Below are 24,466 nucleotides of genomic sequence, written 5' to 3'. Positions count from 1 at the left end.
ATTGTCCAGTGTCCCTTGTAGAATTAATAGGGGATGTGAAGATGGAGAGCAGTGAGTGCACTTAGAAAACCACTCCAGCCAGTTTTGGCAAGTGGATTTGAACAGATTCTTTCTCCACAGACTGCAGAGAAATCCTAAATGACAAGTACTGCACCCTCTTATTAACCATTATTTTAAAAACATGTACAAATATATTACCATTGTAACAAAATTACTATAACACAGAATTATATAATACAACATATAGATGTTAAGTTCCTTTTTATGTCCAAATTTAACAAGTTTGCATGTTTGACAACTCTCTCTGCACAGGGCAGATTCACTGTCTGGGAACCTCTCAGCAGTATGTCCCAGAACAAACCAATGGAATGGAGTCACTCTGCTACAGCACCCCAGGGAAAGCCAAGAGTATGGTACCATAAGAGCCATTTACCAGTAACACATAAAAATTACCCAACTAATATTATTTGATAATGCAGAGCAGAGTCTCTAATCCAAGGTTTGAGCCTACTGATTTTACAATGGGAAGCTAGATTTCTTCATTATTTATTCATTTAGTTGACCTACATGTGTTCTATATCTGAAAACTGATTTCACCTCCAGATATCCTGGATCTGTGTCGCTCACGGAGACAATGTACTTTTCCATAATACACATACACACAGTAAATTTCTCATATACTCAATCAGGGCAGCTCAGCCTTAATGTAGCTAGCCTTGTACTTTTGTTATGTTTACAATTTTGTAGAGTTGGGAGGAGAAAAACCCTAGGGGAGTTTTACCATCTAATATCTCTAATTATTTGCAGAGATACTGTCAGCTTTAAATTATCTTCACCTTTCTACAATTCCAGCTTGTTTGCCTTATTCTGCAGCAGGCAAAAGCAGCCAGAAGGTACTCACCATACTAAAGCTGATGTAAAACTACTTTAACTGTAGCATAACTGTAAAAGAGTTAGAAGGAGTTCTCCTTGCCTTTCTTCTCCTCATTCCTGTACACATACATGCAGTTGTTCCTTGCCTGTTGAATTCTCTGTTCCCCTCTATTAGTCTAATTCTGCTACTTTTTCTCACTTGCTTGTGTTGCAGAATAGAGCTTCTTGCAACAAACAGCTTCTGAATAAATTACTTGGGTTTATCCAGCAGCAGAGGCTGTTGCTACTCATTTGCATTTTCAAAAGAACATCTAGAATTTCCCTGTTACAAAGGCTATTTCTTACTATTCTGAAGGCAGATCTTGTTAATGGTAAATAAATCTTCTTTCAGAATAACAACTATCTTCTACTTGACACAATACCCCAAAGACAAAAAAAAATCAGTATTTATTATTCTCAGAATTTTCAATAAACATCTTTAAAACTGTCTTCTGAAACATCTCATGATTCTCCCCTTTAATCAGAGCACAGACTGATGGGAACACAGCAAGGAGTAGAAATTAATTTGTTGAAACAAGCATCACTATTCTTCTAATGGCTCTTGTGGACAGTTCAAATCTCCTTATCTTGTTTACAAGCTCAAATATCCTTATCTTGTTTACAGCTTTTTATTGCATTCTTAGATGTTAATTTGAGGTGAAAAACTTACATCTGTTCCTCCATCTTTGAAGGTGTCACTGTAGGTACTGTCAGGAGTACTGCGCTGATCATCTTTAAGATAATTTGTGTGGGGAGCAATGTTGGACACTTCATATGGCTCAAAGATAACACCTCGGTGCTCCTCATTCTCTCCTCTTGCATAGTGTGTTTGTGGAGTCATAAAAACAGGTGTGAATTCCTCTGCTTTAACCACAGTCACTGCTGACCCTGTGATGGGTGTTGAGCTCCCAGATACATTTGTGTTGTATTCTCTTTTGGATGACTCCAAAGGATCTTGGTTCAAGGAAAGGTTAACTGGCACTGTCTTCAGGACTTGCACACGGTTCTCTCCCCCACTTAAGCTATTCTGAGCTTCCGTGGTATTAAGACAATTTCTGTGAGAAAAAACCAAAAAATGTTATGAACTGTCCTGATAGAGGAAATCTCCTCCTTAAATAGCTTAATGGTCTTAAATGTCAGGGAAGAAGATTTTTCAATTCTGATAAGCCACTGCCGTAAGAAGTAATACATTAACAAATACTAGGCAAAAGAAATTCTGAGGCAAGCAGAGAGGTCCAAAGCTCTTTAACAAATGGGGAAGATAATTATTTGATTTGACTTGTTACAATAAATTCTGGGTATCCAGGGTTGCTCTTGCCTTAGCATATAATTTGTAAAATCAATGAAGCAGTACAACAGTCTTCAGACACAAGATAAGAATAAAGAGTAAGGCAGGGCATGGATTACTCACAATAGATATTTTGCACATTAAATAGGCAGATTATCAACAGCAAAATTTATATGCAGATGGCATGCTCTTTCAGACTGTTGACAGGCTACTACTGTTTGCTTAACTCTGGTAGCAATGCTATTCCAAAAGAGCAAGCCCAGGAATTCCATTGTAGCAGAGTAGATCAGTAACTATAGTGGCTGCAAGGTAACCTCAGCAGCATTCCCACATCTACCCACAGTTGCTGTTGAAAGCAATCTGCTTGCTGATAGTTGTTACACTGACATAAAATTGTTAACTCATAGAACTTCTAGTAGGTATAACATTGCTTTGTTTTCAACCCAGGAGAAATGCTCTGACACTACCCAGTGCCCAGTTCCTCTCTCTTGGCTTTCCACTGTAGGCCAGTTTCATCAATCACATTCAATTTAGGAACTGAACATCACGAATTTCTCTGGTTTTTACAAGAAAAACTGTCCCAAAAATATTTCATAGCCTATTTTGAAACAGTAAATTTATACTACTACCTATTGAAACAATCACCTTATGAGCAGCTAGTGGAGACCAGCTAAGGCTGTCACAAATTAGCTACACTGAAATAAACCTTGCGTAGCCCATCTCTGTCATAATTTTATATGGAGATACCTTCCCATATGTAAAAACTTTATTGTTTCTACAAAAATGTACACTCTTTTCTGCAGGTCTTAATAGCAGGAGACAGCTTCCTTTGACTCAAGTCACTTTTAGCCTATAAAGAAAAACTGAAATCTGAGAGGAGTGAGCAAAATATTCTAAGCAAACTTTTTAAGAGTTACTTTATTTGCTGGGCAGATCCTAAATTATGTTAAATAAGACTCTATAAATGAGATTACTGAGGCCAAACTACTCACTTTTTGCCCTACAACAAGAAAACAAAGAAAAACAGCCAACAGCCAACTGTCAAGATAATCTGATTTTACTAATCTCAGCAGCAGCAGCAGCAAAACAACACCACAAAACAAAAAAAAGTGAAACTCTCAGCTACCTCCCTAATTGCATGTTTGAGAATACTATCCATTTTTTCTAATAAATTGAAAGTAAAAAGGAGTAAAATGTGCTTCCCAAAACAACCTTCATTCTTTTAACTTCTGAAAGAAAACCATAAACCCCTCAAGCCCTCACAGTTCCTTCAGTTCACAGCTGATCAACACTTTAAGTAGCTGGGTGTATGATTTTGAGTAATACTGTACCTTTTATCTTGGTCTTCTTGATTATCACTCACTTTGTTAACAGACAACAGCCTTTTATCTCTGGGAACCTGAGAACAACACCAGGCATGGGGTCAGGTAAATGCAACTGTCAGGCATTTGCAGCTTCAGACTGCTCTACTGCAACTAGAAAAATGTAACTCTATCAGTGTTGTCTAGCTCAAAGATGCCAGGAGCTCTTTTTCTTTGGGAGACTGACTGTGAACAGGAAGAAAATTTTCAAAGACAAAAAAACAAACGAATTGTTTTCTTTTCTAGTTCTTGGGCACACCAGTTAGTAACAAAGCACTCTATGTCCTATCTTTTGAATATCAAGCTAGGCCAAGCTATCTCAAAACCAAAGCTCATATTATTCCAAAAATACATACACACTTTTCGCTGAAAAAAACAAGATGAGAAGGAAGATGCAATGCTTTGATGAGCTCTGCACTGAGACCATTTTAGCTCAGACAAAAAAAGGCTTTTCAATTAAACCATAAGTACCAGGTAAGTCCTCCTGTTAGAGAGAAGCCTGGAGAGTGCAGGACTCATACCTAGAGAAAGTTGGTGGATCTTTCCCTTTCTTAGTATGGGGACAGGTCAGGGCATGCTGGTATGTCATCAGAAACACTGACTTCTGCTTTGCTCATTGCATCAATAGCTATGAGAGGTATAAAAACCCAGTCAAATATGGCCCCTTGACAGACTCAGAATTGACACCTAGCAACTTTAAAGATTTGTATTCCCACATACTGGTGTCCTGACACCAGCACAGATATGAAATCACCAGGGGTAAAGTTCCTGCTATGACTATATTTTTCTTTTCTTGCTGAACCATTAATTTGGGAGCTAAAACTTCTAATCAATCTTTTGCACAAGACATATCCACTCCATCACAGCAATTAACTCAGGATTAAAGAGCAAGATTAGACCTAAGAATGAGCTAAAGCCGTGCTTTTTGCTTTTAAATATTTTAAAGAAACATCAGAAAAATATCTGACTTTAGAGAAAAAACAGTATTACAGTGCACTCCATTAGTCAATGATAACATCAACAATAACTGCAAGACAGCAGCACAGTCCCAGAGTTCTATCCAGAGCCGTTCTTTCTTTTAGGGACATCCCCTTTCCCTATTAAGCATCCTGCTGGTTAAAAAACCTCTGTCAATTATTTTTTTGAACTGGGACAAAAGCCACAGTTTACATATGTTGATTCCCCTTTTAAGATTATAATTTTTTTTCTCTGAATGAGGGTCTATGTTTAGGTAAATATCACTACAAGAAAAAAACAAACAGTTACATTCAAAGAATTCCTAATGACTGGGAAAAATAATTCAAAAATATTATCCAGCATGTCAGAACAAATAAGCCAGATTAAAAATAAGGATAATTCAAGAGTCTGGTGCATTGGAAGTCCTCTACACTTCCCCATTACAGCACAGAGGTTAAGTTTTGTGTTTGGGAGTATCAACAAGTGTTATCATTTCTTCCCTATTTAAGACAAAAATCTGGAAATGGTTTTGAGATGTTAATCCCACCTTATTCCATCTGAACCCAAAGTCTTAGCAACTGCCTGGAACAAAGAGCAGATATGTCTTTTAGCACATGGTTTTGAGAAGGAAAAGGGCTATTTTCTGGTTTTATTACAAAAATCCATCAGATTAATGAACAGCTACATAAAAAGGTATTACTAAGACAGAAGTCAATACTCCAGATGCTCATACACATCCTGAATTTTATGAATCCATATTAATTTCACAGACTGGCAGTGTGGTAACTATGTCAAGCAGAGAAAAGGACCTTTTTTCTTTCTCACTGGGAACAGTTTTCTCTACTGACAACAACACACAAAAGCAAGGAATATAATCAGCAAAGTAATTAATATTTAACTGTAAGGTTGGTATATGTCATCTTCCCTACAACTCCTTTTCCTGAACACTCAATTAATGTCACAGAGATTAAAAAGAAGAGTCCATTCATTAAAAGCATTTATACTAATAAATACTAAAAGCAAAGGTTTTTAATTCCCCTTCCTGTTACTTCTTCATGAATTACAAGGAGACCTGACATTGCTGTGCTGGCTTTCACAGAAGATCATCTGTCCAAGGCAACCATAGCTGACTTCAGGGGTATGGAGATTGCTCATTTCACTGTAACTATTTCATACTCTAGTGCTTGGGAGGCAACACTGATTCTGTTTGCAGAGTACCAAGGGGTCAGCATGGGTCTCAGAATGACATTTTTCTTTACACAGAGATGCATTCTCTAGGACTCTCCTCTGATTTCAGCAAAAATCTCAAACATAGCTTTACTTAAACTTTACAAAATATATATATTAAAAAAAATAAAAAGATGTTACCAAAATTGTATGTAAAGCCCTGGGTTTAGAACATGACAAACTGAAACTACATCAGTGATTTTCCTGTAAATTAACTTAGATCTCTGGCTCTGTGTCCAGCAAACTACCAGTGCAAGGGCTAGCCCTCACTGTATGTTTGTATACAGCCTACTGCAATCATTATACAAACAAAAATAACATGGGAAATTGTCAGATGAGAGATACCCCAGTTAAAGAACAAACTAAAACATGTGTGGAATGAACCAGAAAAGCAGACAAACGTACAGATGGACAAGGCCTCCCCTTTTACACTCAAGTATTTCAAGTATCATCCAATGTTCTTGCAAAGGAAGAACACTATGCTCAAAAAGAAAACATGGTATAACATTTAATATGGGAATTCTGAGATATTTTTTTCTCTCCAGAATTAAATACATCAAAACTGTTTCAGACAGGCTTCCTATAATAGAATGGGAGCATGATGGAAACATTAGAGAGAAAACAAGATGCAGTGACTACTGTCTTTGAAAACTGGCTCTTTTGATGCCTCTCAGAGTGGTCCCTGCTAGTGCAGCAGGGAGGGATAATGACAGAATTACCTACTTTATAATAGTCATATAATAGGCCAAGAGCAGCAGCACTGTCCTCATCACCATTTATGCTCATCATAGCCTTGGTAGCTGCTGTTAGGGGATTCTCCAAATACGACTTCCAGGCTTCATCTTCACTGGTGTAGGCTCGTCTGGTGTTGAATGAAGTGTCATTTGGCACTAAGGCCACAAGTCGCTTGTTACTGCATAGACAGGAAGAATAAAATTGTGATCCAGAAGGGATTACTTTATTCACAAGGCATGGTAAAGAACATCAAATAGCTCAATTAAAGTTATATGATTACATCAAGCAAGCATCTCTGTTTTACACTTGGTGGCATAAATGTTTATCAGTATTAGCTATCTTCAGTCCTTAAAAAAAATTAAATGCGTGCAGATCTTGTGATAATAATTCAAGTGTATTTTTACTAATATACAGACAGAGCTACAAAAATATTTTAAAACTAATTGGAAAAAATGAAGCAACAATACAAGAACATTTTGCCCCAGTATTCTTGCTATGTGTACACTTGATTAGGGAAAAAATCCAACATTCAACTGACATAAGAAGACGTGAATGGAAAACAAGAAAAAGCGTCTAATACTAATCTAGAGTTCACCTAAACAGAGTATAGTTCAGTATTTATTAAGTGGGTACACCTTAAAATTAAGCTATTCTCTGCTTTTAGAATGCAACTTGTCAGTAATTTCAGAGAAGTTTTCTGTAATAGTACACGAGCAATAGGTCCAGTGGATGGAACAGAAGTAAATATATTTGGTCTCAATGCACACTTTATCACTCACCGCATCTAATTATAAACCCATGGTAACACAGACAAGACCATTAGTGAGTGGCATTTGCAGCCAAAGCAGTTTCCTCCAGCTTGAAAGTGGTACAAACTGACCAGTGCCCATGTATACTGCATAAGAAGCTGCTGCACCATAGCTACGGCTGAAATTTCCAGTATAATGGAAATATAAATGAAGATAATAGCACCTGCTTTTGCCAACTGTTCAATAAACTTATTGATAAAAGAACTGCATTAAAAAAAAAAAAGTTGCAGGCCTATTACATAAGATAGTAGGCAAACAGATTAGGCATGGGAATAGTGGGGTGAGGAGTGTGCTGCTTCGCGGGTGTTACAAAAGCATTTTCAAGAATTGTGGCTCAGCTTAGAATTATGACAATGAAACTTTTAACACATTACACCTTACAAATGCGGAAGTTGCAGAGATGGTAGTATAACCAAATATACCGACTTAACTGGTAAAACTAGTAGTTATTCCTGGTGACCTTCCTAAAACACTTTTTGCCATCTTCCACATAAAAACCAGTTTAGCAGTCAGCCTCCTCTTTCTGTTTTGCCTTACCTGTGGAGTGCCAGCTCCAAAGATCTAACTCAACCAACTGCTGCTGCTGCACAGAGAGTGGCATTTAAACTGTGCAAACAAGACTTTTATTTGTTTTCCAAAATAGGATTTGGTAAAAGAACAACTGAACCCACACAGTAAATGCTCTCAGATGCTGGGAGCATGCCTTGCCTGGCCCCCAAGCTGCAGTGACCAGCAGAAGCTTGGGCTATCACCAGAACTCCGCTGTGGTGCAAGTCCAACCTGCAAAATGCGTGCTCCAGTGCTTAAGGAAGAAGAGGGGGATGGTGGAGATTATAATCTCTATGGTACAGAGCACTGTTTACAAGTTTCTTTATTTAATGAAAAACAAAATAATCCACCTGGTACAAAGAGCACAATTTTATGAGCTCTGTGGGGGAAGAGAGCATTTCATAGCTTCATATCAGAAAATACAGCCGATTGCAGTACCAGTTCTATTTTCCTTTCGTATAAAGTAACTGGATTTTTGGAAACTACCTTGTTTGTTTGTTTTTGTTTTGACAACACTTCTGCCTGGCTTTGGCTGAAGATTTTTGTCCCTCTTGTTTTCACATATACATTTGCATTGTTACAGGTTTGCTTCAGCAAGTGTAGCTGAGCATAAATTAGGAACCTAAGGAAACACAGAGGCAACTGCTAGGTCTGCCTGCCTTTTCAATACCTTATTGTTAGAAACTCAAATCAGATTTGCAACAGCCCTGCTGTTTGTGCCAGAGGTAGCTGAGGGCCTGTTTCCACTCTGGAGTAGTCAATTCTCCCTGGCTCAGAGGCAATTATTCCAAGCAAGGATTCTCCTTTCCTCAACAAAGCTCCCCTTCAGCTAAATCTGGGCTGTTTCACCGCATGGGCGGCTGCCCATTGCAATGCACAAAATCCCACTCACCCTTCTTCCTGTAGCAATCGTCCCTTAAATCAATAACTGCCTTTTGCTCTCAGAGCACTCACAGCCGTGCGACAGTCATAACTGATTTATGAGCACTACAGTCAGACAGCAAGATCCCGTTAAAAACACACCTTTTATGACTTGGGCTGTGCTTGTCTGTAAAAATGCTGGAGGGGAGGAGTCAATCTCTGTTGCTCTAACTTAGCCAAGATGATCTTAAAGCAATGACCAGAGTGCAGTCTCTCAGAGGTGCATATCTTACTGTCTTGGGAAGAAGCCAAAGCAAAGGAGATAAATGTTCTAGAAACATCAACTCAGTAAGTAAGTAGTTGGGATGGTTGGAAAGGCATAGGTGCATAGACCTAGAGCCTTTCCAACATCTCTCCAGAACATGTTTTTTCTAAAACTCAGGTTTTCACATTTGAAAATGAAGTATCTGTCTCCTCTGCCTTAAGAGATAGTCTGCAGCATAATCAACTGCCACACTCATTGTGTTTACTCTGCAAACAGACTGAAACAATAGCACTAAGAAAAATAAAAAACTTCCTCATCACCCCTGTCCCTGTAATCAGCTCTGTAGGAGGTTAATGGTCAGAGCTAATTATCATGACTTAACATCGTCAATAATTTCAAAGATTATAGCCAAAGTAGTCAGCCAAAACAATTGGGCCCACTTAAAGAAAACTCTTCTATTAAATAAGGCCGTTTGGATGAGAGGGAGAGTTTCTCTGAAGAAATGAGACTTGTGCATGCACACACATTCCCCTCCCTTTTTGCACAACTGCTGAACCTCCTTGGATGATTTCAGCTAAATGTGACAGAGGGGTAGCAAAGTCCTCCATAAATACAGTGTATTTTAATATACACCAAGAAAACCCAACATCCTAAGTGAGGCTCCACACAGATAAGCTCCCCTGTCTTGTCAGTCATATTTCGATGCCAGGGCAGCCCCAGCTGTTCCAGCTGTGCAACTGATGACAGCTGGCAGCTTCCTGGGAGGAAAGTGACTCTAGTGGTACCTGGACCATGCGGAAGACAAAGGGTGAAAATTACGAGCAACAGCAATCCCACTACAGAGCTGCCCTGACCGTGCTGGCTGAAAGAAAGCCAAATTTGGAGCCTGCAATTAGCAGATCCATAGATCTATAAATCTTATCAAAAGCTGAAAATACATTAGTGACCACATCCACCAAGAACCACACACTTAAGGAAGAAAGATAGGCCAAGATTGCAAGACTCCCACTCAACCTGACCAGCAACACCAGCAAATACCCGCTGTAGCCCCAGTCACACCTAAGAACCTGCTAAAGAGCAGAGAACAAGAGCAACCCCTGCTGTGCCCATTCCTCTACCCGGCCAGCCCACCACCCCTCTATCTGGGAGTCAGGATGTGTGCTAACCAGAGCACAGCTGTGCGGGACACACTTGTACAAGCTGAAAGCACATCCTCATTTTATCATGGAGAAAGAGCTGAAGAATCAGGATACTTTGTATCTAAAAAGTAAAAGTTTCCTTTCAAGCTACCACTTGAGCTCCTCATGAATGCAAAATGTTTCCATTGTATTATGTCAAACAGTAATAAGTGTGCAAGAATGAAAGGGATTTTCTGGGCAATGGTCTACCTAGGAGCCAGACTCCTCTGACACGGGAGCATTTATGTCAAAACTAAAACTTCAGACAGTCTTTATTTTGCAAAATCTTTTTATTCTCTCCACTGCTTAGTAGAGATTTTCCTGTACATACCTTCCAAAGTGATTTGTGAATTTTCATAAGACATATATAAATTTTTCAGATTAACAGCAGTTACAGTGATTTTTTTGAACTTTTTTACAATTAAGACTAGGGAATTTTATAAAATCGACACAAGTGTAGTATATAAATACAAAGATATCCAAAACTTTGTTTCATTTCAGTTACTGCAGTGTAAATTCGAGAGGTACATTGTACTTAACATCAATAATGCTAAATGGAAAAGGCCAGCCTTTCAAGCTCTTCCTCGGATTAAAGATAATGAACATACAACAGCCAGCCCTTGGGGCTACAAAATCCTACTACAGGCAGATTCTCACCCAACCTGATGCAATTTGCGAATTAGCTCACAATGAATCAGAACTGCCCATTAACACGCTCATGAACAGTGGTAAAAGGCTTGGTGATCAGAGCTTGCTTTTAATTCAGAAATAAGGTGTCCTGCCCGCCAGGCTCTCAAAACCAATTTTGATGCTCAAGAGCTTTCTTTTGAATTTGGAAAGCTCAAGCAGCCCTCAACTTCTCAGCTATATCTGAGAAGCCACTGAACATAAAGCAGACTGTGCAGCCATGCTGCATCAAGTACATCTGCATCCTGCTGCATCATATGCTCAGCATTACATCCTGATCCAGGTGGCATTAGTGTGAAAGAAAGCCTCTTCCTACCTGCCCCACATCTTTTGCCTTGCCCAGGAAATTCAACCCTGAAACCCAAAGCAGATTGTTTAAACTGCCAAGGTGGGCACCCAGCCCAGGCATTTCTATTTTTTAAACTGTGGGGTGCTGTTTTGTTTGGGGTTTTTTTTTGTTTGTTTGGTTGGTTTTTTTTTTTGGGGGGGGGGTTGTTTTTTTTTTTTTGACATTGTATTGTTCTTAAAAAATAAAAGTTACAATCAAGATGCTCCATGAATATATCCGCAGACTTCTTTACCCTGTGACAATGCAGGAGGTCTTGCCCCTCCCTGCAGAGGCTAGGTGCCAGATGGGAACACACAAGCGATGTGTGTGAGGCAGGAGAACAGGAGAGGTTCCCTTTCCCAGGTTTCAGCCCAGGCCTGAGCCTGCCCATTCTTCCACAGGTGAGATAAAAGAGCACCAGGCACTTCTGCACACATCCTCTGCAAACTGCTCCTTCAAGAGAAGGGATACAAGGCTTTGGTCCATAGAGCTGTTATAAAGCATCCAGAAATTTTATCACTAGTCAAATAACTGGAGAAGGCAAGACAGACTCACATCACCCTTGTTCCCAGCCCAGCACATCAAGGTCATAGGATATTTATCATAAGCTCATTGTTAATGGCATGGTAAGAAGGTGACTAGGGCAACTGTCTCCAATCTGCAAATGCTGTGAGCAACACAAATTCTAAAACAAGATTCTAGCCAAAGGGACCACTTCTGTTGCACACAGACGTGCATCACACACCACGGTGCATTCTGGTCTTTCCTCCAGGGCAAAGTCAAAGAAATGGTGAACTTGTAGAACACCCATGTTTCATTTGGTGTAACAAAAGGTACAGGAGCATTCTCCAGACACATCCAAGAACCAGAAAATAGGGTAGATGTTCCCACTTCAGTTTTGACACAACTAAGGAGAGCAGAGTACGACCATTTTCAAACATTTCAGTAGCTCTCAAACCCTCTGTAAGTTTATTTTCCATTTACAAAAATCTTAGTTCAGCTGTAAGACAACTATAAAACAGATGTGGAACAGATGTTCATGCAATTTGTCTTAAACTAATGCACATACATATGAATTCACAAGCACAAAATGAAGTACTATGACCATTTAAAATGCAGGACAGATCCCACAGAAGCTGCATAAGTTAAACTTCAGATTCCAGATCATAAACTTCTGCCTGTGCTCATTACGCAGAGAAGTATAAATCAAAGCTAGTCCTAGCACTTGAAACCATTTGTTTCAAAGATTCTAATGTTAGTTTTGGCCCAAGTTTACTACCTTCAGAATACTACTTTGCCTACTTGTCATCAAGTTAAAAACAAAACAAAACCAAAAACCTAAAGCAAAACAAAATAAAAAAAAAACAATCAAACAAAATACCACCAAAAAAACTCCACAACTTGTGTGGCTCATTGCAAGTTTTGATTTATTTGGTTAAAAAAAAAAAAAAACAAACCAACCTGAGACTCGTCAGGATTTATTGCCAAATGTATAACTAAATAGTCTGCAATACTGTAGTTTCAATTAGATAATAGGGTTCCGTTAAAACTACAAAGGAGCACAAATATTTAACAAACAGAAAAATTATGACCCATATGTCTCAGCATTTTGTCTTTCACAGCTGACAATCACATCATTCCCAGAAGCACAACACATCTCCAAAATGTACTTAACCCAATCCAGTGACTATATAAATATACAAATGAATTTAATGAAGGGAAAAAAAAAATCAAAGCATTTAGATCACCAGGAAACAAAAAGGTAAGATGCCCTCTGGCCCAGAAGTCCATACCAAGGAAAAAACTCCCATTAAAGAGGCTGAGTCATTTTGCAAGTTTGGGACTCTTGCAATTTTGGGACAATTATACTTTTTGAGCACAAGATGAATCTGAACAACATTACACACGTAAAATGATTAAAAGAAATTATTTTACCATTACTAAATGGTCTGAGAGGAAGTGAAATAATACTTTAAGAACAGCAACAATGAACGGCAAAACAGACTAGTTTAACAATTAGATGCCTAGCAGAAGTTTTATTTGTTTTTACTCTGAACCAAAATAACTTGAGCATGCAGTAGTGATCAAGAGATTAAAACAAATACGTGATTTATTAACATTGACAAAAAATTATTATTAACTATGTCAAAGCGGAAGTAAGAAAAAGAAATCTGACACAAGGATTAAATACATACAATAAGTGCCTACTGAGGACTAGTTCAAGTAGGCAATTACTTACCCTGGGACAGACTTTTTATACCTATGATTTCAGAGGCTTTTTTTTATTTCACTTGTAATAAAATATTATTTCTACCAATCTTGTGTTATTTGTGTACTAAGCCTGTTGCTTTTATTTTTTTTTAATAAGATAAAGAGTCTCATAAAAAGGACAGGTTTCAACACATTTGTAAAAAATCAAAATGAGAAAAACCTGAAGCTCACAGCATTTCTGCAGGAGCTGACAGAGTTGATCAGAATTAGCAATTATTTAGCAGCTTCATGGCAGGCCATGCTGTTTTCCTAAGAAGAGTACTTCATGTGCATAGCACTCAAGGTTGTTTTAACTGACCTGAAGCAGCCAGAAGCAGGCTGTACAATTAAGAACAGGTCATGACAAGGCTGCCCAGACCTCCTACAATTTAACCTGACCCTTGGCCCTGTGGTCCTTGTTCATTCACTGCTTCCACAGAGTTAATGGAAATGGAATAGTTACTTCACTGATAGCACTGACTGATATTTTTTCAGGATATTAAATCTTTTATGTAGCTAGAAGGAAAACATGAATTCAACAAGCCATCCTGGGAGTCAAGATTTCCCACAAATATTTTTAGAAGCATAAAAACCCAAAAATATACTTTATAGAACTACTTAAATACATTATTATGGAATATACCATTGCTTCCTCAAATCAGGAAAATTAACAAATCTATATATAAAAATATATAGCTATAAATAGATAAATATATATATAAAAGAAATACCTATACAAAATCTTTGATGTTTGAGACATACTCTCAAGCTATAGATACATTGCAATATTTGACTTCACAGTTCAGATGTATTTAATATGGTTTCCTTGGTTAAATATTGTGTAAGCAACTATTGTCTTTTCTATTGTGTCAGCACTGTAGAAGAACAGAACAGTACCTCTGTATACCAAGATGTCTGAAATAATTACTTCTCTTCTTTTAACTAGCTAGTACTGTCCCAATCACTGATCAAAAAGCAAATGAAAATTGACTCCAGGATTAATTCCTAGATCAGCATTTGAAAGTGCTATTTTGTGTATGTACAAAGAATAGCAGCTTAATTGGGTGCTTCCTAATTTAAAAAATACTTAAGGTAACCACTGGATGAATATTTGTGAAAATGTTTGGCAACAAATGTCAACTGGTGTAATATCATTTCCCCTTCAGATGTCCCAGCCAAAACAGGGCCGATGATGCCCCTGCTGACCCTTCCACAGGGAAGAGGTTATGTGATCATTACAAGCAACTTAAAGCGACCTGGGAAAATCCCCTCCCTCCTCTTCAGCTTTGATCTTCAGTCCGGTCTCAGACTCCAGTGCCAGAGAGACAGAAGTGTAAACAGCAAGTCCTAACCATCTGATACTCTTACTCCTCTTAGCTAAGCTTATGGTTGCAAATTCTATGATGTTCTGCACACTTATTTTCCACCTTCCTTGCAAAATGTTTGACCCTCAAAGAAAAAATTAATAACAAAACACGGAATCACGTTGTAAATTATAAACTCCCTTTGTGTTATAGCACTAGATGCTTAAGTTAAATAATATGAAGGCAGTAAATTTACACACTGAGAAGAAAACAGTAAATCAAAATTACCCTGTGAAGAGCCCAATATCAACTTCTGCCACAGATACTAGCAAGCAGTAAGCTGGATGTGAACATGCCTCCACTGACGCATGGGAACAGGTCTGAACCCATTCCCACCTACGGGTTCGCTCTCCACTCGGTTATTTACCTACAAGCACATGCTCTGCTGCAGACCCAGGCTGCCTCAAGCCCTCCTTTATGTGGGCAGTCTGAGCATGCCCCAGCCCCAGCTACCTGGTGTCCTGAGCAGCTCTGCACACCCTGGGCTCTTGGGAGCCAGGGCAGCCCGCAGAGAGAGCCAGGGCAGCCCGCCTGCTGGGGCCTGCCACTAGCCTGCAAGTGCAGTCCCAGCCCACCGGGGCCTTCACACAACTCCAGGAGCAGCACGGACACAACTGTGGCGTTTACAAGACAGATCCCAAATAGTCGCACAATTGCTGCTCCTCATTCTCAGAAGCGCTGTCAATTTCTAAAGCCCAGTTAAGTGTCTCACTTAAGTAGCGAGCTCATTGATTTGCTCCACTAATGCAATAGAGACATGACTCTGGAATTTTGAGACGATCTTTTTTTCATATACTACAAAAGAACAACTTTAGCCTATAAATGCAGAAGTGTACCCTAGAATAATCTTTTCATCCTGCAAAACGGATGCTCCCTCCTTCCCACCCTATTGTCCCTCAGCCTTCAATCAATGCCCAGGTTTCCCTCAAAGGATCTGGAAACTGGATAATAACGGAAGCAGCCAGCACAGACCTAGAAAACACTCAGAGTGGGAGGGACACGCATTTCCTTCTGCAGAGATTATAGTTTGAATAGTTATTTTCTTAACCCCTGCCATATGCTTGCACCCCTGCTGCATATGAACCTAGACCAATGCAAAACGGATGTCAAAAATAACACCAACTCTGAGCCAGTTCTCTACTGCACAACAGCTCTACTGACACAGCTGAGAGGTTGGAACAGAGGTAGGAATAAGTGGCCACAGCCTGCTTAAGTCGGTATTACCTCTGAAAAATGCACGTGCAATCATGCCTTATCTCTCCTGACCCCAGAGTTTGTGGAAACAAGCAGACAAGACCCAGTTTAGGCAGAAAGACTAAAGGGAAAGACAGGGAGATAGTACACCTATCTTAAGGATAATCCGCCCTTCTAAGCTCCTCAGTTAGCATTACAATCAAACACCTGGTTCTTTAGCATTTTCACCTAACTGTCCACCTTCCTCCCTTAAAGCACTACAGAACCTGTCCCCACTGCTCCCTCCAAAGACAGACACTGCAGGCAGCTCTGTGTAGTAGTGCAGAGGGTCTATCACCTCTCCAGCAAGGTGCAAGCAAGTCCCACAGAATGTATTCTTCCACACTTTCTATATCCCTACACCTGCTTAGTCCTCTACACCAGCACTTTAGTAGCACAAGCCCCACAAAAACACATCCAATGACTCTGACAGATTAACTGACTTCAAAATAACGAGCTCCACTCTCTAGTCTTGCCTGTAGGAAAGATCTAGTTTTAGTAAAGATCTAGTTTTACAGTTTTAAGTAAATGAAAAACCATGTGGAAGAGAATAATGCACTTTCTGGATTAGGTTCTGATTGGATATAATTAGAACCTAAAAAAAAAAGGCAAACAAAAAAAAAAAAAACCCACAAAAAACACCACCAAAAACCTTCCCATGCAAACTCCTCACACCAGTCTATTATCTCATTCCATCTGGTCATCTCTTCGGGAAACAAATGTATTTGTCTTCTCATGTTACATTTGTCTGTAGAGAGCGCAGGGGATTTCTTTACTCTTCATTTCGTTTTCAAACCCTTACCTATCACCTATAAATTTTCTAAACACCTTAGCTAGAAACAGATCACAGGCATACCTGCAATGGAGCAAGTGCTGTTACCTGAGGTTGTATGCTCTGCACTGCTCTTAAGTTCCTCACAGTGGTAACAGCAGCAGCACTACACAGAGCAGGGAACGAAGGGCATTAATGTCCAGTCTCAGTAGTTTACACATTTGCCATATTGTTGCTGTTGGAAAGGAAGGATAGTCCAGTATCTCAGTAGCATCCCAGACCCAGAGGGAAACCACTTTCGCCCTAGTTTCTTACATGAGTTAGGTTTCCTCTCCACTGTTTCTCCGATTCAAAGCCGACTATGGTGCGAAGTTGCTCTTCTGACCCCCCCACCATTCCATATTCCCCTCCCACTCCCATTAACTGCCCTTGATCTGCCGCAGCCCAGTTTCTGGCTGCTAAAACTACTGGCAACTAGGCTTAGCCAGGAAGTAATTTACAGGCCCCTTTCACCTTCGCCGTTCTGGAACTGCCCATTGCTTTGGGATGCCCTCTATCACTGCTTATCAGCTCTTCCACAGTTAATTTGGCTCCCCTCTCAACTGCACAACTGCTCTTTCAGCTGCTCCTTCCCGCACCCCTCAGGGCTCTGTCGTTATTCCTTTCCTTGCACTTTAATCATTTTCTGCTCTAATCTGGCCACCGAAGGCATTAGTTCCCATCCCAACTCAGATGAACTCCTAAATGCCACTCTCAACTCCTACCCAAATCGGTTTAATTTCATGCCAGTAGCTACCTTCGTATAATCCCACTGTCACTTGATGTTTGAAAAGGTCAGGCTTAATATTTTTGTTTACTCTTTCCCCTCTGAACCGTCCTATCCTGTCTCTTCCCTGTCGGGGGGACCCAGCCCTGCTGTTTTCTTTTGTCGGGTAATCTCCTTCTTTCACTCTTTGACAGGCAGGTTGTCACCAAGCCTCTCTCCAACATCAGGCTCCTCCTCTCCACCTCCTTTGGCACAAAGGCTCCGGGCAGCCCAACCAGGGCTAGCACCCGAGCAACACCAAACGTAGCCGAGATCACACCCGTGTTTGGGGCACTCCTACCTGCACCAGGGCAGCAGTAAAACAAAACAGCCACCTCCCGCCCTCCATCTTCCTTACCCTGTAACTCTCGCCAGAAGAAACCCTAATCACCCGAGCAGGGAAAATGGCTTTCCCGCCTGGTTGCCTCACGGCGGCTCTGGGCGCCACGCCGAACCGCCGCCGCCATGGCGGGAGCGCGGCATCGCCTGTGCGAGTTATTTACCGGGGGTGAACAACCCGGCCTGGGCCGCTCGGCACCGGGCGCTGGCAGAGCCGGGACGGCAGGAGGGGCGCACGCCGCGGCCTCCGCGCCCACCGACGGCTCCCGGCGGCGCTCCCCGTCCCGGGGACACCGAGCCCGCCGCGGTCCTGCGGGTCCCGGGGGGGACCCAGCACCGCGGCCGGCGGCCCCGGGAGACAACCGGAGTACCCCTGCACCGCCACTGTGTCCTGGCCTCGCTACCGCCAGGCCGGGCGGGAGAGGGGCTGAGGCGGGCCTGAGGCCGGCAGGAGCGGGAGGCTTCCCTCTCTTCTTCATCATTCTCCTTCGGCCCCGCTACTGGGAAAGTTACTTTTTAACCCCGGCGGTCTCCGGGCAGCCGCGGGCCCGCCCGGGCGTCCCGCCGGGAAAACAAGGTCAGGACGGCGAAGCAGGAGGCGCCGCATGGAGCGGCCGGGGAGCACCTGGGCCGAGGCAGGGCCTTCCTCTCGCCGCCCGGGCCCCCTGCCCCGCCGGCCCCAGCCGAGGGGAGGAAGATGGCCGTCCCCGGCCCTTTGGGGATAAAAGCCCTTTGTTGCGCCAACACAAAAGCCAAGAAGCTCTTTACGTCCGAGGCCTTCGGCGGCCGGAGGCCGCTCCGCTCTTCCAGGGCGAGGAGCTCTCTGTCACGAAAAGCGACCCTCGAGGTGAGGGGGGGGGGGAACAAAACAACACAAATAAACAAACAAACAAAAACCCCTAAACTAAAAGGGGAATTAACAAATAATCGCGCAGCCCCACGGCCAGGCGGAGAGCGAGGTGCGGGGCCGCGAGCCGCAGCCTCATCCTCGGGCTCTCCGCAGTGTCTGTGCGCCCGGTCCGGCGTCGCTGTAGGAGGAGAAGAAGGAAAAGCGCCGTCCCGGCGGGTCCGCGTCCGCCACCGGCGAAGGGGAACACGGCCAGCCCGGCGGGGCCGCCCCGCGCAGCGGGCGCAGCGGCGTGCCTGCGATCACTTACTTGTCCGTCTCTTGTGACATGTTTGATCCAATGAACTCTCTCCCCTTTTCCCGGTGCCTCCGTCTGCCTGGCGGAACTGGACTTTCAGGTCTGTGCAGGTGAAGGTGTGCGTGTGAACGCCCGGGACGGCAGAACCAGAGCTACTGGTAATTCTGCTTTCCTTCCCCCCCTCTCCCGGCTCCACAGCCAGCCGCCGAGGCAGGACAGGTAGAGCCCCCTCCCCCTGGCATGTGGGGAGCGGCGGGGCTGGGGCGCCGGCGGGGCTCGGCACGGGAGAGCGGCCGGGCCGGGCGCGCACAGGTAACTTTCCCGAGCAGCGCTGGATTCTTTCACTAAAGGAGCGGGGAGAGGGACGAGCCGCGCGCTGATTGGCGGCGCGGCCGCCAGGTGCGCTGCCATTGGCAGAGGTGCGCACAGGTGAGGAAGGAGCCGCCGCCGAGCGCCAGGTAACGAACGCACCGCGCCGGGAGGCACCGCGGGGCCGCCGCCGGCGGGAAAGGAAGGAAAAGAAAAGGGGGAAAAAAAAAAGAAAAGGGGAGCCGGCGCTCGGGCGGCTGGCAGTTCCACCGTCCAACAACGCCTCCCTGCCCCCGCCGCGGACGGAGGGGCCTGGCCGGCAGCGCTGAGGAGACCAGGAACGGCGCAGGGCCATGGGTGCCCCGTGAGGCTGAGGCGGCCCCTGCCGCGGTCCGTCTGCCTCACCTGTCGGGCTGCTCCGTGCCCGAAATCCCCGGCTTCGCTGGCCTGTGGCTGCCGTCGAGTAACGCCCAGGGAGGTGTCGCTCTTCGCAGGACAGTTTGGAAGATCGGGTTTTTTCCTTGGGTTTGGGGATTTTTTTTGACCTTTTTTTCCCTTTTTTATTTTTTTTTTCTTCTTTTGATCTTACTACGGTTGGGACCAGCTGAGTTTGACGTTGGTGAATGTCTTTCTGCAGAAGGCATCTCACGGCTGCAGGATGAGGAGGTGCCAGGTGATGACACCCACTGTGTAGATCTGAGAGCTGATACCTGAACTGGGGATGTTGATGACTGGTGTTGAGGCGTCTGTTTTGTTAGCAGGGGAAAGCTGGAAGAGAATGGAAAAGCTGGAATGGAGCATTTATTGAGGCAGGGATGAAGTGAATGAAGAAGACTGCGGATCCATCAGTCACCCTTCAGCCCAGTACAACGTACTGTGTACTTTGCCAGAGGACCAAAGTGGGTTTACAAGGGACAACCAGATCGGGCTGTGGGGGCAGCAGCTTTGACCGTGATGGAGAAGGTGGGGGAGGGGACCTCCTTGGGTCAGTTTGAGAACAGGTAGTGCAAGGGTAGCAACGAGGCTCCCATCTGCTATCACCCATTCTCAGTCTCCATTCCTTCAGGACTGCATTAATCCTTCCTGCTGCCACCTGCCCTCCTGGAGACAGCCTTCTGTCCTAGGCATCCGACTGGACTGCTGACAACCTCTGCTGTACAAATCGTGCAGAATGTGTAAAGAATGTATCATTATGTGGGGTAGACCATTATGTCACTTAATCATTTTTGCAAGACAATTACCTAAATTATTTCAAGTCCATCAAATTTATAATGTCTTAGGTGAAGCAAATTTTCCATTTTTTACATTTGATTTCATAAAATTATAGAATACCCTGAGCTGGAAGGGATCCTCAAGGATCATTGAGTCCAGCTTCTGAACAGGGGAATTTCCCTTGACAGGGGAATGTAGTAGGAGGGATATTAATGGAAATACATATTTGTATAACCAAATATATATGTATACACACAGACACACATACATATATACATAGATATAAAACGTTATGGTCTGGGGCCTCATCTTCATTTGCCTACTGCTGCAGTTGAAATCAAACTTGACTCTGATAAGTCTGTGGTATTATGGGATCACAATCAGGCACAAATATTTATTACTGGGTCTCATTCCTTATCTGTGTTCATAGTAACTAATCAAATAAAAAAAAATCAGTATAAATCAGTTTTAAGTAACCTTAAACATAGTCTCATTAAGATTTGTCCTTTAACTAAACAGAAATAGAAAAATACATTCCCTAGATCAATGACTCGTTGATTGAACACAAGATATTAGTTAGCCAATCTCTTTGTCCATTTACCAGTCAAAGGAAAGAAACATACAATCTGTGAATCCAGTCAAAAGTTGTCAGTGTGGTCATTATTCATGGCAATGCTTGTATAAATTGTTTCATATAGTACATTTTGAGGAAGGTATAAGGCTTTATAAAACACAAGAGAAACAGAGTAATTTATTCATAGCAAATGATGCAGTCATTTTGAATACAGAATTCGATATAATCTTAAAATAAGCTGGACCTCTCAAATATATTACTATATACTGTTTTCAAGAAATAGTGGTAGAATGCTATAATATTTTAAGTTACTGAAACTCTCAGTGTTAACTGCAGAAATTATAAGGTTTCTTTCCCAAAGAGTTGTTATGCTGAAAGAAACTTTGAGATCTGAAAAGGTTACCTGTTTGAGCATCATCAATAGGATTAACACTAGTTCAGGTATCCTCTTTCTCTTTTTTAATTTTTCAGTTTTAAGTAACATTTGGGTGTTGTTGTGTTCATCCCCCCCCTCCATTTTTCCCATATGAAATGCATAGGAAGAGGAGAGGAAGATCAGTGATGAGCACACTTGAAAATGCCACCTTCCCCAAGGTAGAAATGCTGCTGATATGTGATTTTACAAGAAAGAAAACTGCATTTGATGCCATCTGTAGTCCTGGACCAAACCCAAACTGTAACTCAAACTGAAATGGAGTTTGTTGTTCTAGTACTGGGTCAAATACAAAACTGCCTTTAGCAGCCTGCTCTCAGGAGAGATCCTCTTAGAATGAGGTAGTCAGGAGACTGAATTACTGCTCACTGTCTTAGGAGTAGTTCCAAGGTCAAAGTTAGGAATATAAGTGGAAAATGCAGTAATGAACTCTTGATCTGAGGTAGTTGGAGATGACAACTGTTATTTAGTTAGGAGTTGCTTATATAGAAAAATATACCCTGAAAATTATTTTAACTAGGAAGGAAGGCATAGGGCTCACGGTTTTCTGGATGAGCCTTTTGCTTCACACTGCAGGCTGGAATCAAATTGTCAGAGTTCACCTCTAGCTGAACAGGTCAAACAAGTCCTACTTAATCCAGCCTGATGCTCATTCTTCATGATCTACAAGATTATTATAAACTAATCTGTTAGTCATTGAAACGTCAGATAATGTTATTTCTGGACAGACCAGTCTCGCTACCTGTAGAATCAAGGCTATGTAGAGCAAAAATAGAATAGTCATGCCATACATTATTGAAAATCTAGGACTTGTCTTTGAAGTGTACAGGAAATATTTAAGATGGTAGCATACTGGTTTTCATACTGTGCTTGCTTTTTTGTTTGCACAGTAGCTGATAGTTTTTTGTGGCATTGTGAGGGTTCAGTGTAGAATTCAACTGTCTAAAGCTCTACCTCATGTTTATGCTATTCACTCCATAGCGGTGAATGTCGTTTGGACTTGCCAGCACTGGGTAAAGGAAATCAAGTGTACAAATAAGGCTTAACTAGGCTTACTAATTGCACCAAGTACTTAAAATACACTTCAGAAAACTATTAAAAGAAGTATATGAGATAAAAGATGTTGGAGAGATATTTATGTCAAAACAGTGTTGTAAAGCAGTTCAGTGAGAGAGCAGATGTTTGAAAACAACTGTTTTCAGTAGGCAGAGATTACCACATATTTTTATTTGTGTCTTTTTGTCACTGATGGCTGTTGATATAAAATGTATTCTCTCACAGTAAGTTCAAAGACAACCACCTACTTACTAGTTTTGTGATATGCAACATTTACTGTTAATCTTCCCTACAGCCCTTCCTTTGTAGTCTTCTGTATGAAACTATATTGGAATTTGTGCAGACCTTGATCCTCGACTGACTTCAATGAAGCCATCGTGTACATCAAAATAAGCTTAAAAGTTTGCAGCACAACCTTCCTATACCCCAAAACAGGTCATTCTGCTGCTCCAAGAATGAATTGCTGTGCACTGTTAGCTTCAAGAAAGTGATTCTAAGTAACCATGATCCTGGTAACAGTTGACTTTTAATGCTTCACAATTGACTATAAAATTCCTATTGGAATAGGAGATTTTGTGATTAATGGCAAGTATTTGTGGATTTCTGTAATGTTGCCTGGAAACTGCAGTTTGTGCTCCCCAAACAGGCCTGCTGGGAGCCTTTTAACAACCACAAGCTCTGAAGTACCTCGACATCGTGGGTGACAGCAGCAGCTCAGCCATGTGGAGGATCATGGAATATCCTCCATTTCCTGGCCACAGAGTAAGGTGTGAAGCTGGATGTGGCACTTTCTATATGGAATGCTGATTTGCATTTCTTTTAAATTCATCAAAGCAATATGGAAATATATAAGGGGGGAAAAAAGGATGATTTTGTTTTGCTAATTTTGAATGTAGACTTCACAGTTCTGAAACATGACAGAGTTATAACATGACTATCCTATATATCTGCAACACTGCAATGAGGCAGTGTGGCACACACAGTGTTGTTTCATCTTAAAACAGAAGTAATTTTTAGTGATGAAAATACCTCACATTATGTGAGTCTTTTCAGGATTGACATTGAGACATTGATACAGGTGAGAAGGTGGCATAGCCTGACAATCAATTGGAATATTAGGTGCTAACTTGATTAGCAGACATTAAAGTACCAATCTATTTCATAAAGATTACTCATAGTTTTGGAACCAATTCAATGGAATTTAATATAGAATAATGGCTTTTCTGCAGATGCTTTGATCTGCCTGGTAGAGTTTTTTAGTGATTCATTCAACCATTTTTAAACACTGGGAAAATACAGTTAGGTCACCTAATTATGATAATTTTACTGTTAGTGTAAAACTGTAGTGCGAAAAAAAAATAAGGAGACATCTCTGAAAGACAATTTCATGTGACATGGGATCCAAGACTTTGGAAATACATTAATTATGCTGACATTAAAATTGTGTCCTGTCTTTATGGGGCAGTCCTAGAGAATGTAAATAACCTGACCAGTGAGAAAAATGTTAAGAGTGCATCTTCCTAAAGCTTTGTCCAGCTTCTTGTGTTAATTGACAAGGTCTTTGCAACATCATAGAACAATATTGCAAATTCATAGATATGTTTTGAGTCATCCTAATTCAAACTGGTTTGAGATGAAGTTAAAGTTCTGTTGGTTTGTTTAGGTTGTAAACAACTCCCAGGGAATGTAACAAGATTATCATAATACCTATATTTTTTTTTCTTTAATTACTAGATAATTTTTAACTGCCAGTGATACTTTAAAGCCAACTTTTAATCAGAATTTTTACTTTTTTTCTCCTTTTTATTTTTTTTCCC

At 41.7% G+C, this 24,466-nt stretch overlaps 1 protein-coding gene across 1 annotated transcript in view; it reads right to left on the bottom strand.

Annotated features, from left to right (window-relative positions):
• The window catches only part of GRHL2 (grainyhead like transcription factor 2), a 64,684-nt gene extending 45,531 nt beyond the window's left edge, over positions 1-19,153 (bottom strand). Inside the window, exons 1-4 of the mRNA XM_053961544.1 lie at positions 19,078-19,153; positions 6,469-6,658; positions 3,532-3,599; positions 1,583-1,967 (exon numbers count right to left, since the gene is read on the bottom strand). Of these exons, the coding sequence (XP_053817519.1) occupies positions 1,583-1,967; positions 3,532-3,599; positions 6,469-6,658; positions 19,078-19,097 (663 nt within the window). The 5' untranslated portion in view covers positions 19,098-19,153. The remainder of the gene's footprint in view (positions 1-1,582; positions 1,968-3,531; positions 3,600-6,468; positions 6,659-19,077) is intronic.
• Positions 19,154-24,466: the final 5,313 nt, after the last annotated feature.

The sequence above is a fragment of the Vidua chalybeata genome, chromosome 1, assembly GCF_026979565.1.
Source record: "Vidua chalybeata isolate OUT-0048 chromosome 1, bVidCha1 merged haplotype, whole genome shotgun sequence".
Classification (NCBI taxonomy): domain Eukaryota; kingdom Metazoa; phylum Chordata; class Aves; order Passeriformes; family Viduidae; genus Vidua; species Vidua chalybeata.
The sequence above is the reverse complement of the archived record's forward strand: the minus strand, read 5'-3'. Positions and strand labels throughout refer to the sequence as shown.